We start from the raw sequence: 14,347 nt of genomic DNA, 5'->3' as shown, positions 1-14,347 counted from the left end.
TCGGCATAATATTACTTATTGAGAATGGCTCACATATCCCAATTTGTGAATGAATATTCAAGTTTTAAACAGTACGGTTTTGTACTTTTCCATTGGTACCTCACCATATTCGTCTTGTACAACTTGAAAGTAATCAAATAAAAAGACATTTTCTCAAATACAGTCTTGTCCTTATGGTTTAAAGTCTTGTTGGTGTTCTTTCATGCATCTTCTAGACAAAGGCCTCATAGTATACTATGATTGGTTTTTAGTTTTCCCATCTCCAAATTTTTTATCTTCAGGTGTTGGTATTAGCATTGGTAAATAAGGTTTCTACAACATTGCTATCAACATCGGTAATATCAACTATGAGGTGAACTCTTTCATGTATCTTTTAAAGAAAACCTTCATTGTCTACTATGGTTGATTGCTAGCTCTTTCATCGCCAAACTTATTATCTTCAAGTGTTGCTAAATAAGGTTTTTGCAGCATTTCTATTAGTGTTGTATCATCCTTGTAACATTGAATGTGATTATAGAAATTGTGATATATATCATCAACCATGATAGTGATTGCTAGACTAATACTGCCCTGATCTGATGCTTATACTGACACCATGGAAATAAAAGTTTTAGCTCAATGGAATTGGTATTTCATCTATAGTCTTAAGACTCCCTTATAGTGGGACACTTGTGAAATTTTAGGTTTCAAGGTTGACAAATAGGAAAAGAGATACTCAAGACTTATGAGAAAAAGATGTGATAAGAAACTTCCACAACTCAAAAGGGAAAAGAATGAGTAAGAGCATACTAATCTAGAGACTCTATCAACTAAAAAATCAAAATGAGGTGAAAATGACAACCAAGGTGTAGTACATGGCTATTGCTACCTCCTACCATGTAGGATTGACTTTGAAAGGGCATTAAATTATGATTGTTGAAGACACTTTAAAAGCTCTTAATTACACAAAAAACTTTTGAATTGGCCTTAGATCCATATCCAATGGCATATAGTATATTAACAAATCTTGTAGAGATTAAAAAGCAGTCCACTTTTCTTACATGACTAAATCTCAATAAGGCATGCATAAGGATCTATTGGGCATGGTATTTGTCCTATGGAAAAGATTCATTAACACTAGTTATGTAATCGGACACTCAAATGTCCTGAGACACTAAAGTGTCCTGTTTTTCTAGCAACATGTCATAATTATTTGGTGAATCTAGGAAAAAGATTCATAGGTCACGTTCATATCTTAGGTGAGCTATGAGGTGAAGAACATAGCCAAATTTTACTTTTGCCAAAATTAAGATTATAATGATAAGTTTTAAGATGAGAAAATAATAGAAATTTAGTGTAGTTTTAACAAAATTTTCATAAATTGAATATAACTTCTCATCAAAATAAGATTTTTCATAGATTTCAAGGTGTATGGATAGGAAAAAACTTATTTTAGCAAGAAATTGAGCTTCATAACCTAGTTATGGGACTAAATTTTTGCTATAATCAAAATACCAAAATCTTGAAAATGCTGACAAAGAGGAAAAGTTTGGTCTTTCAAGGTCTCTTTCATTAATATGATAAGGCTATGGGACAAAACCTAAGGTGTATAATGTATTTATAGGTCAATACCCATCAACTAAGCATTTTTAGAGGGTTCAAACTCATAGGTATCTTGTAATTTAAGCTCATTTTAGAAAATTTGTAGTGTGTAATTTCTTGCAAAAAACACATTGCTATTAAAAACTAATGAAAGTGTGTATATAAATCTCCCAATTGTGTCCATATGAGGTATTTGTATATAAGTGAGATGAACAAAAAAATCCAAAAGTGGACTTTATTTTAAAGATTATCTTTGATAAGTAAAAAATCATAATTATAGCATGCACAGTTTTTTGGATATGCCATAAATCACCAAATGTGGCTTGCATAACCATTAAAACTTATCACCTTATGTAATGGAGACATAGATCTAGTATATATGCATCATAAGACATTGTAAATTTAGATGAACTAAATGTTTTTTGTGATTGTTAATTGAATTTGTGAACGTTGCATATTTGACCCACAATACTTTCTATATTTAATTCTTGTCACAAAGAATTTTTTTCTCACATGAAAATTGTAAAAATATCAAACACATATATAAGTAGTTACCACGGATTATTTCATGCACCCTGCTCATTTTTTTCTTAGGCTAGAGTACGAGTTTTAATGAAACATTGAGTGTTGTTTTACATAGGTTCTTTTCATGAGTGTACTTACTATTGAGGTTATGATCAAAAGTGAGGGATTATAATTTCTATGAGTACTTTGAATAACATTTTAAAATTTTGCAAAACCATTTCTTGAGATGTGTTTTAGATTTCATGTACCATTTTATTTAAATTCGCAAAAAAAGGACACTCAAGTGTCCTTTTTTCACAAATTTAAATTAAATGCTATTTGCATTAGACGGTGTATTTAAGAAAACCATCTTGATATGATTTAATACGTCACTTAGAGGGTCTTTTAAAAATATAAACTTGCATATTAGAAGCTACCACGATCATTAACTATACTCATCAAGTTGACCCTCGTAAGACTGCGATTGATGCTTTGAAGAAATTGACTTTATAAGCTCAAGAAAAATTGAAGCAACCCTGTAGAAACTTTTACGTGACTTTTCCACAATTGTGCTATAGATATTTGAAAGTTGTATGGCAAAAAAGTTAACTTTTGAGTATATAAAATAATGCAAAGTTCTACATGTTTGATATGTCCATCTCAAGCATATCGTTGTACAAAGAAAATATGTTTTTGATGTATTTGTGAGTTTTAGAAAGTGGTACATTGCTTACCCTCTCCATTGAGGACTCCAGGTGGCAAGGGGAAGGGCTTTGGTATGCAGCAATTATTTGGATTATTTCAAATATTCAAACTGCATAAGAGAAAACTTTGATATTTTCATTCTTGAGACATAAGTGTTCAAAACCTCAATGAAAATCAAAATTTCCATGTAGATCCGTAAAAGTATCTAAGTACATGGTACAGACACAATCGGGGCACCTAAAACCTTGGTTTCAATGTTATTATGGAGAACTCAAGATTTTCTAGAGTTTTTGCACGATAAAAAATTCAAGATAGAGTTCAAGCAATGGGATTTAACTGAGTTAGGGAGCCAAAAAAATACATACTTTCTTGGTTTTAATATATAAAATCATTTGTAGTTGTCAAACTACACTAGAATAGTCCCAATTCCATGAGGGGACCTTTGAAAGACCAAAATTATGCTCTTATCAGCAAATGCTCAAGTATGAAATTATGTCTATAACTTGCATGTGACATGGAAACTAGTCTTTGAAGGGCATTTTATTGCTTTGTAGCACTATAGACTAACACTTGACTTTTATAAACATAAAAAAGGCCATCTCTACAAAAAGATATAAGGATTTTATGATTTTTTTGGCAAACAGCTTGAAATTTTACTAAAATTTATATCTTAGAACTTACCATAATACTCTCCATAGGGATTGTATCTTGGCATAGAGAAAAATCCAAGGTTTTCTTTCCCTCATAACCAACCTATGGTAGAAGCAACGTATAAAAAATTCTTTCTAGCTTGACAAATAAATTGCTAAAACTTGGTAGGAAAATGGGACACTTTAGTGTCTAAAGACACTTGACTATCCAATTATAGGACTAAGGTTAATCAAATAGTCATGTGAACACTTCCAATGGTGAGTATGACTTGGTGTAGTTGGTTCCAAATTAAATGTATGAAACGGTTCCAAATGAAGTTTTATAAATGCCATATTATTTACATAGCTTCATGGGTCAAGCCCCCTTTGTAGGTGCCAGTATGGGGAATTTTGGATCCACATGTGGTTGTACTACACCCTTGTTCTACCTACTAGATTGTCATGCTACATCTACTTAATTAGTCTACTTATGTACACATTTTCTTACGTGTTCATTACAATAACCTTGTCAATAACCAAGATTTGTTTCTATTTCACTTTTTTTTTTTGTCTCGATAAAAATCTTGCTAAATTCAGTATGCTTGATATTTCCATTTTAGTCAATAGATTTGATCACAAGTATCGTTACTGAACTCAAATACACCAAATCTGAGGTACCCAAGGATAATAAAGTTGCAGTTCTCTTGAGTGCCTTTCTTATGCTTCACCTCCATCTTTTGATCACATAGTCATAGTCTTGTAACAAAACGACCGTGCACCAATTTTTCAACATATTGTTAATTCATGAGGAAAAGAGAAAGAAGTTGATGAAATCAAGTTCAAAATAAGAATTTGTATCTTAATCTAGTTCATCCAATAAAAGAAATGATAAAAGTGTGGCAAGCATTGATAGTTTTTCAATAATTGCTACAAAACTAGTTTTTGTATGGATTGTGGAAAAGGATCATGCATCAACCTAGTGTCCAACTAAAGGTACTAGTAGAACGAGCAACAAAAACCAATTCAAGAAGAAATTTCAAATGAGAAATACATATTTTGAAGAAGAAGATGAAGACAAGGAGGAAGTGGGGATGAATCTCAATGTTTACACTATGTAGAGTAAATATATAAACAATGACATAATATAGAGGGTATGGGTGATTCTTGACCTAATTATGGAGAGGATAGATTCATCCTCATTGATTTATTGTTTGAGGGGATAGATATTTATCTTATCTGATCCCATGATCCAGTGATACACTTTGTAGCATGTGTGAATTTATTAGAGCTTCTGCTGCATTATAGTTGGTCACTAGTCTAAATCCAAAAGGGATGGTGTTGGTCTTATGTATCAACATATAGTGTATTGTCACTTGTGTAATCAAAACATCTTTGGAACATAGTGATGTGACTTCCATGTGAATACGATGAGGTGTAGATGGTTTCATTCCAAATGAAGTGTAGTATATTCCAAACAAATTCCCTAACTTAACAGGTCAATCACCCTTTGTAAAGACTAATTGTGGAGCCATATGCACATGTACTACACTCTTGTACTACTTGCTAGATACTCATGCTACTTCCACTTAAGCAACCTACTCTTGACCACTTTTTCCATGTGTTCATTTCAATAATCAAGCTTTGTTTATTTTTGGTCATCTCTTGTGTATTGAGCCATTCAATAGTAGACTAATCACTATGAATCCTAAAATAATTTGACCACCATAGATTATAATGATCTTGTCACAAGACATATTGCACTACCTCATAAATTGTAGTCTCAACGCTTCATATTGAGGAAGACCAAAGATACTCTATGCCACAGAGATGACTTTCTTCTACAATAGCTAGCATGGTAGAAGGGAATGATGTGCATCCATAAAATTTTTCAAATTTGATCTCCAGGATTTGATTTCCTATGTCAAATCAAGGACAAGACATCAAGGAAATGAAGTGCATCAATACATTTTTCCAAATTTGATCTCCATGATTTGATTTCCTATTTTAAATCAAGGATGTCTAAGACAAATCTAAATCCCAATGGAGGACCCATGCTTATAAGGATTTCCTATTATGCACTCGGGATGGTGGAACCTATCATCAATTAGAGTTGTTTACGATGTGTGAGTCTAAAACAAGGCCAATGGGTGTAACTTCATTCCTAGAAAAATGAAGTCAAGAGATAGAAATGAGATCCTAAAGTAGTGGATGGTGAGAGAGCTTTAAGGCAACAAAGAAAAATGTAGACAATGGAAACAACTCCTAGACAAGAAGTCTAATTAATGGCTCAATTGGTAATTATTGAGCCAGCTACTACAGTAATTACACAGTGGAGAGTCAATCAAATACCCACTCCAACACCTATGAATAGGGGACATCACTTCATTTGAAGGGATGATGATTTGGGAAGTGACACACTATTATACTATGCTCTTCACTCTAGTGTCTTAGAGCTCACTGTGCTCTTGTACTATTTTTTTCATAAGCTCATTTGGTTATACATATCTGAATTTAATCTAGTTCCATTTCCATTTCAATTACTATTTCTATTGTGTTTTAGATCAATGTCCTTGTCTAATCTGTTGTTTGAAGTCTACGTGTAAGAACTGAATAACTCTTAACCCAACCTAGAATAACTGTTTGAAGAAACTAGATCATTCCATTTCGGCAATCATGATGGCTTGAGTTGAATCGATCTTGATAGTGAATCACTTTTCCAGTTGGTTTTGGGTTTATTGCTTGTAGTCATTCCACCCAAACGAGTTTCCCATGGCCAAAATTCCATCAACGAGATTCATAGACAATGTGAAATATGTGATTCTAGTATAGGAGGAGTTGGAGAGAGTCTTTAATACTGACATGTACACTGGTAATGAAACTGATCCAAACTTGGATCAACAGGTGGCTAGGAAGCAGAAGGACTTCCAACATTATCTGGGGTCTAGGCGTTGACAATCAAAGAGAATAGAGAGACGCTCTTGATCCATAGAATCTCAAAAGGTGGCTAAAGGAAAAACTAGAAAGCACACTAATGAGAGTAAAGGTAGCAGAGTTAGTCATAGGTTAAGACATCTTAGATTGAGCAAAAACTAGACCCAGATACAATAACTCAAATGGATGATACTAACTAGTGGGAAGCGAACACTGATCACTATAGAAAGAAGAAGTCCAGAAATTGCAACTCAAATTCAAAAGACGACACCAAACACCATGGAAGATCCATTGATTTGAAACTATCCTTCCAATGTTTAAAGGGGACAAGAAAGATGACCTAGATACTCACATTCAAGCCTTTGAGCAATATGCAAATTTTAAAGGCTTGAATGTTTTGAGCAAAGCTAAGAAACATTAACGAAGTTGAATGGCAAAACTATTTATCTCAAACATTGAAGGACGCATCTCAAAAATGGTATTGCCATTATCTAGCCTACCATCTCTTAACATACAATAAGATGATCAAAGCATTGGGCTTGAATATTTAGATAATAGAGGAGATGAATATATTTAGCGAAATGTACAAAACAAAACAAGGAAAATTGCTACTTCAAAGCTAGATGGAGAAGCTTAAAAAGATGATCAAATAGCTACACGAAACCCGAGGGCAGTCACTTATCAAAAGACCCCTATATCACGTGCGTTCAAGAGGTAATTAATAATACCCCAATATACATACTATACTTACACTATGAGCCTATTTAAAAACCCCCACCCCCCTCTTTATGTATACATTTTTATACATTTTGGTCTTTTAATAATCCTCTCCGGTTAACTCACGTGATATCATACACATTCTAAAAAGTGACCGCCCCGGGCACGAACCTTCATCCAAAAAATCAATGACAGCTTGGTTTCTTAGTCGATTCAAAACTAAAAATCTAAGGGCATAGGAGGTTTCGACCCTGACAAAGAAATTCAATGATCTGGTACAACAAGCTCTGGAACCGGAACATCAAGCAAGAAAGGAGAAAGGACACAAGAGTAGAAGGAATTCCAGGGACACTGAGACAACCACTGAAGTGTCTGAGACTACCTCTAGTTTTAGTACATCAAATAGTAGCTCGGATGATAAAGCTAAGAGTTAAAAGAAGGAATCCTAGACGAAGAATCTAGAGGAGATGTCCCAGCAAGTTGTTGGTATGAAGAAAAGTAGACATCAATAAGAAACCTAGAAACCGAATGTTCACATTAAAGATCTAGAGATCACCAATGAGATGAATGTTTCCAATGCACGTATTGTAAATATTATCAGCATGCGTGGAACAATCATGGGATAAGTATTCATCACTTAAAGAAAGGAAAGGACTTATCTATGATCACACTGATGAATTCAAAATCGCTAAAGACAGACGAGGCAAGTGGCTCCAAAGAGAAGGAGACCAGCATGAGTGCTGGAGGGGGTAGATGCATGTACCAAGGGGAACTCATTGGGATAGAGACAGAGCTTACTTTGGCAAAGGATTTTAGATTGCTATACTTGCCAAAAGTATGTCCATTTTTCATCTTAGTGCCCATAGGCTACCAAACCAAAAAGATTTGAATAGAAAATACCTAAACTAGTGCGAGTAAGAATAGCAACTAGAAGCAAAGGTGTAGTCATTGAGGAGATTCCAAAAGAACCTAAGACGAGCAGTTTGAGGCAACAATTGAAACTTCATGATTTAAAAATAGCACCATTCAGGGTACAAATGATTGACCACAGGGTAATTTAAGACATAAGTGGGTAAATAGAAATTTAAAACTAGCTTCTTAATTCTAGATGTAGAGGGAGTGTTTGGAGTACTTGTAGGCACATCACCGTGGTGTACAACTACTGGTGCAGTGCATGATTGCACCAACCAAGTACTGACAATCCAGGGGTCCAATAAGAGAATTCACATCAAGACATGCAACCATGCAACACAATGTGTTGTTGGAAAATTAAGGCTCTAATACCAGAGGATCTTTGTAAGAAATGTGGCACCAAGAAAATTGAGAGGATGTTAGCTTCAATCAATATCTACCTACTCACAGAAATAGACCTCAATGTCGTTCTAATAGATAAAGAATAGGATGATAAACAGAGAAAGAAGTACCTAATTCAGTTCATAGAGTCGAATAGTAGGAAATGGACATTTTAACTGGATAGGCGTGCACCAAAACAATCAGATTAGGAGAAATTTGGATTTAGATTAGTAGTAAAGCCCAATTAGACTAATGCAAGAATTTTAAATCAAATTGCTAGAAGAACAGTGATGGAGCCTACATTGGTAGAGCTAGGCGATCCATTTAATGAATATGCACGAGGTCTTTATACTGAGAAGGAAGTAGCATCATCATCAAAGAATAAACGAGGAAGTTGAAATTGACTACTCCCAGATGATTTTGAGGTGGAAGAATCATATCTCGACACATATGAGAACCTTAAAATGGTCAAGATCACCAAACAACTAAAGCCATATGTTAAAGAAAATGCCATGGCTTTGTTTGAAAAATACAAAGATTAATTTTTATGGGAACACACTGATTTAAAAGGCATTGATGCAAAAGTGTGTTAGCATCGGATACCACTGAAACCTGATGCCAGACCAGTGAGACTGTAGAGATATAAAATGAATCCTAACTATGCTAAGAAGTTCAAGTAGGAGGTTGACAATCGCTTGAAGGCAAGGTTCATTAGTGAGGTTGCAAGTAGTGACAGTGAATTTCCAATTGTAGTCGTACCAAAGAAAAATGGGAAGTTAAGGGTATGTATGGATTACACAAATATTAATGCTTAGACTATCAAAGACCCCTTTCCACTCCTAAATATAGATATGCTACTAGACGAGATTGGTGTGGCCATGAGATGTATAGTTCTATGGATGGCTATAGTGGCTACAATAAACTAAAAATTACACCTGAAGATAGAGCCAAAAACACATTCATCATTGAATGGGGAGCATTTATGTAACTCGTCATGCCATTTGGACTTTGTAATGCTCCAATCACTTTCTAGAGGTGTATGATGGATATATTCTATGAGTTCTTACACAAGTTCCTGGTGATACTTATGGATGATTTCATTGTTTCCTCCACTGAGTAAATGCATCTACTCTTTTTGCATATGGTTTTTAAGGGATGCAAGGAGAAGAGTATTTTCTTGATCCCATTTAAATCAGTATTCATGATATGGAAAGGCAAACTTCTGGGACATATTGTCTCTAGGAATGACAATGATAAGATTAAATGTGTTCAACAAGCCTGATCACCAAGAAATGTATTGGAACCGTGTTCTCTCCTAGGATATGTCAATTTCTAACACATATTCATTCATATGTTTGTAGCTAAGGCACTTCCTCTCTATGAGTTGAATCAGAAAGGAAAAATGTTCGCTTAGACCCAAGACCTAGAAGAGAGTTTCCAGTGATTAAAGGAAGCAATCAACAAGAAGCCGGTCCTTTACCAACCAGACTGGGATGTAATTATCCATGTTCATGTGGATTCATTTGGAATGGTGATGGGGGCTATACTGGCCCAACCTAATGGGAAGATGAACTATCTCATCCACTTTGCTAGTTATCAGTTCAGTTCAGTTTAAAAAGGATACTGCACTACAGAGCAAGAAGCACTAGGCATGGTTTTCCATGCCACAAAATTCAAACACTACTTGTTGGGCAAACTATTCCACTTGTACATCAATCATAAGGCACTCCTCTTTCTAATCAACAAAATGATCATTTAAGGCAGGTTGATCAGCTAGAGGATATTTCTGATGGAGTTTGAGATTAAAATCTTCTATGAGCCAAGAAAGACACATTGTGGTGCAAATTATATGTCAAGAAGTACAAAGGGTATCTTAGACACATTATTGAGGGATAAACCGTTAGATACCAAGCTAGTTCAAAATGCAACAATAAAAGGACCAAATCCAGAATAGTAGGACGCATATGACTTCCTTCATTATGGAAGCTTTCCAGAATCTTGGTCCCAATCAAACAAAAAAGCACTGAAAATAAAGAGTTTGAAGTTCACCATTATTGAAGGAGCTCTATACACATTAGGTATTAATGGTATACTTCACAGTGTGTGCCTATGCAAGGAAGAATGAAAGTCACCACAGAGACTCATAATGGAGATGCAACCTTGGGCACTTCTCCACTGATATTACCTACAAGAAAATCATGTAGACATGCCTCTGTTGACAAAGCATGATGCAGGTGTCAAAGCATTTTGCATTAAGACGTGTGATATTTGTCAGCAAATGGGAAGACTGACATTAGATGACATAACATCTTTGACTCTAGTACAATAACTCTGAGTGCTCATGAAGTGGGGACTGGACTTCATGGGTCCATTCAAGAAGATCAAATCTAGGAAGAACGGGTACATCATAATGGCTACTTGCTACGTGAGTAAATGGGTTGAAGCTAAGGCATTGCTTGAGAATATTGCAAAACCGATAGCAATATTCTTGTATGAGAACATCTTTTGCAGATATGGGTGTCCCATCAAGACAGTCTCAGATCAAGGTACACATACTTCATGAATACTGACTAAGATATTTTCTGTTAAGCACCAAAAATCCATGCCATACTATCCTAGGTGCAATGGACACGTAGAAACTAGTAACACAACAATCAAGTTGATATGGACAAAGATACTCGGGTGAAAGCATGTTAACGTGGCATGCTTTTTCATGTCCCCGACAATGCTAACTAGCACAATTTTGACATATGCTAACTAGTACAATAACTTGAGCTACATCTCCAAGATCTATGACATATGATATATCAGTAGAAACCACTCGAGACAAGGAATCCAAATGTACAACCTCCGACAAATTTTGATATTATTAGTTAAAAATTTACTGGACACCCAACTTTTCTAAGGTGTGCTAACTTGAAAATGCTAACTAGCACAAAAAGCGCGAAAGGTTAACATGCTTTCACCCACTCTAGAAGGGGGGCATATCATTGGGATTCAAAGTTCCAGAAAACATTATGGGCTTATAGAACTGTCTACAAGGTCACCATTGACATGACACCTATTAGAATGGTTTATGGACACAACATTGATCCCGATGGAGTATGTAATCCCAAGTCTTAGGCTTGCAGTGGAGAATGGCATGGACTTCAAAACAAATCTCAAGCAAAGATGAGATGAATTATTGCAGCTAGATGATATTTGGCAGCGTGCCATGCTAGAACAAGAAGTAGGTCATCAATGACGATATCACTGGCATGACATCAAGATCAAAGTCATAGAGTTCAAACAAGGAGACTTCGAGGGGGACTTAGTGTTGTTTTGCTAGTCTAAGCTAGACCCAAAGAAACCCAGTTTGAAAATAGCTTAGTTAGGTCCTTATGAGGATGATTGGGTCTTCTTGAATGGCACAATATGATTGAAGGATTTATCATGGTTACTATGTCAAGGGTCTACAATGGTGCTATGATGAAATTGTATAATGTGAGTTCAATAAGAGGGGTATACTCAATGAATAGGAAAGAAAGGTTGTTTTATCCAGAAAAGTATATACGTGCAGAGGGTTTCTAAGAAACAAACTAATATCATTGATTCAAGCAATAACTAAACATCGATAGGCTTAATAGAAAATCTTATCTTGGAGCCTTATTAGTTCTCCTTATCATGATGAGTTCAAAATTAAGAAGGAACAAAGCATGGGATCAATATACCACGATTACATTTCTCATTGCAGAACAAAGAAGATCAAAATTTCATTGCAGTGATAACTTCCAAATAAAGTTGTTGAAGTAGTGTTACAGAAATATGAGTCAAGAGTGATTACGTAGCTAGATTACAATCAAGGAACCCCTTCACTAGCTAGTTGGAAATGATGAACATAAAGAGTGAGTCAATTAGAAAAATATGAACAATTTGTTGATCTCTCATAAAGGAATGCAAAATCCAAAGTAGAGTAAAATGAACAGCAATGTCTCCTCATTAACTCTACAATACTCTACTAGGGAGGTGCATGTTTTGGGTAAAAGCTAGGGCATCCTATCATGGGTTCTTGAGAATGCCATTGAATGCTTACCATTATTTAGGATTGATGATATCGACCCCCTTGGAGGAGAGCTGGTTGAAGAGAATCATAGTCAACATCACACAAAGTAGCTGCTAGCCTTATGCTCCATAGTTTGACGTCTTGATCAAGGCTTGCACTGTACAGAGTGAATTGGTAGCTTGAAAGAGTTGGTTTAGGGATACTTTCATCAAGCTCATATGATGAGATACTAAGGCTTTTGATGGGTGCATTGTGCCCCTCAAGCACAGCAAGGCATGTGTGGAGACGGCCAATGATGCGATGCCATAGACGGATTGTTTTGTCTGTTGAGCCACTACAAAGGGTGGTTCCCACCATTGCAAGGCAAAGCACAGCATGCCGATGACCACGGAGGGCACCTGCTAAGTGGGCACCCATAGATGGTCCTCTTTCCCACACCACAATGGCTTTGTCGCATGCACCCGAGTAAAGCAAAGATCCATCATGGCTAATGGCGAGTGCGTTCACAGCAGAACGATGGGCGGACAGTGTGGACACAAGGGAGTGCTTCATGTAGGCCTTTGGCCCTTCACTTCTGGCCCAAGCCTTTATGTTGGAGTCGGCAGAGCCCGTGTATAGGGCAAGACCATCATAAGAGAGGGCAAGGGCGTTGATGGCGTAGTCATGAGCTTTGAAGGACTCCATGCACTTAAAGTCAGGAAGCCGCCATACCTTGACGCTTCTGTCCCAGGAAGCGGAGTAGAGGAGGCCATGTCTATGGCTTACAGCAAGCGCAGAGATGGCGTTTACGTGCTGAATCCAAAGGCTCTTCCTCTGGTTGCGCCGCACCTGCACATAAGCCCCAGGCACCATCGCTCTACGCACGCAGTCCCACGGCGTGGGTAGGGCCGCCACCTGATGCAAGGGCTCATCCACCCGACGTCCCTTGTCGGACCTCGCCCACACTCGGATTTTGAGATCCTCATGGGAGCTGAAGAGAAGATCGCCCATCGCCGCCATAGCTCGCACAGGCGGACCTTCTCTGCTAATTATGCAGCTTCGATGGCCGTTCTCCAGCTTGCTCCAGGCTCCCACTCCTGCACGCAAAGACCGTGAAGAGGTAGAGGAGGCGGTGTACAGAGCATGCACGTCATTACAGAAGAGGACCTGTTCGCCATGCCTCTTTAGGGTTTCAGAGCAGTGGAAGTCGGCCTCTATGAGGGAGTCGGAGCTTCCATGGAAGCTCAGATCCAGAGAGGCGAGGGAGTGCAAGCTGCTGCATTGAGATAGGAGCCGGTCAAGGCTGGAGCGCGAAAGGCGGCTGACGCTACGTCGAGTAGAGAGTTGCGCGCTTTCCTCGACTTTAATAGAAGAGTTACCGTCTTCTACTGTAGCAGACTTATGATGACCATCATGATGATCACCCACACGACCGTGGGTACTATTGGGTACTATTCTACTATGTTTCTCATGAGTAGCTGCGGCTGCCATAGCCGCTCTAATGCTAGAGTTTGCAGAGCAGAAAAGCTGCAAGCGTGTACGAAAAAAAGGAGGACGAGAGCTTCTGCTGCGACAGAAGCTTTAGAATCTTACCTCCTATTGTACAAAGCTAGCTGCAGCAGAGCACAAAAACGAACAAGCTGCGCTAGTCACGCTTCCCCCCTCCAGCTGCCAAAGCAGCAATCACTCAAGAAGCTGCCCAGCTTTTCTACACGGCTTTGCCCTTTTCCTTTAACTATTATGCCTCATGGGCCATACGAAAACAACGCAAGCCTCACTAGACATGATGCGTTGGGCCCTCCCTCAACCTTAACACATAACATCTAGAAGTATGTCGAGACCATCACACCCTTTAGCTCTTCAGGGGTTGGCACTCATGAAGCAATGTCCATTATATTCGCTAACTATACATGGGTTGTCACTTATACCAGGACCATCCCATCCAACCTGAGCACTTGCCATCTAA

At 37.4% G+C, this 14,347-nt stretch overlaps 1 protein-coding gene across 1 annotated transcript; it reads right to left on the bottom strand.

The window, feature by feature from the left end:
- Positions 1 to 12,093: 12,093 nt before the first annotated feature.
- LOC147445737 (Transducin/WD40 repeat-like superfamily protein) lies at positions 12,094 to 14,034 on the bottom strand. Its single transcript, XM_086526096.1, has one exon. The coding sequence runs from the start codon at positions 13,870 to 13,872 to the stop codon at positions 12,439 to 12,441; it is 1,434 nt and encodes a 477-aa protein (XP_086382222.1). The 5' UTR covers positions 13,873 to 14,034; the 3' UTR covers positions 12,094 to 12,438.
- Between the last annotated feature and the right edge of the window lie 313 nt (positions 14,035 to 14,347).

This window comes from Adiantum capillus-veneris, chromosome 12 (assembly GCF_014529385.1).
Source record: "Adiantum capillus-veneris isolate H3 chromosome 12, ASM1452938v2, whole genome shotgun sequence".
NCBI classification, from domain to species: Eukaryota; Viridiplantae; Streptophyta; class Polypodiopsida; order Polypodiales; family Pteridaceae; genus Adiantum; species Adiantum capillus-veneris.
This window is presented reverse-complemented; position numbering and strand designations above follow the sequence as displayed.

Excerpts from the sequence above, each read along its gene's own strand:
- LOC147445737 (XM_086526096.1), bottom strand. The coding sequence starts at position 13,872 with ATGGCAGCCGCAGCTACTCATGAGAAACATAGTAGAATAGTACCCAAT.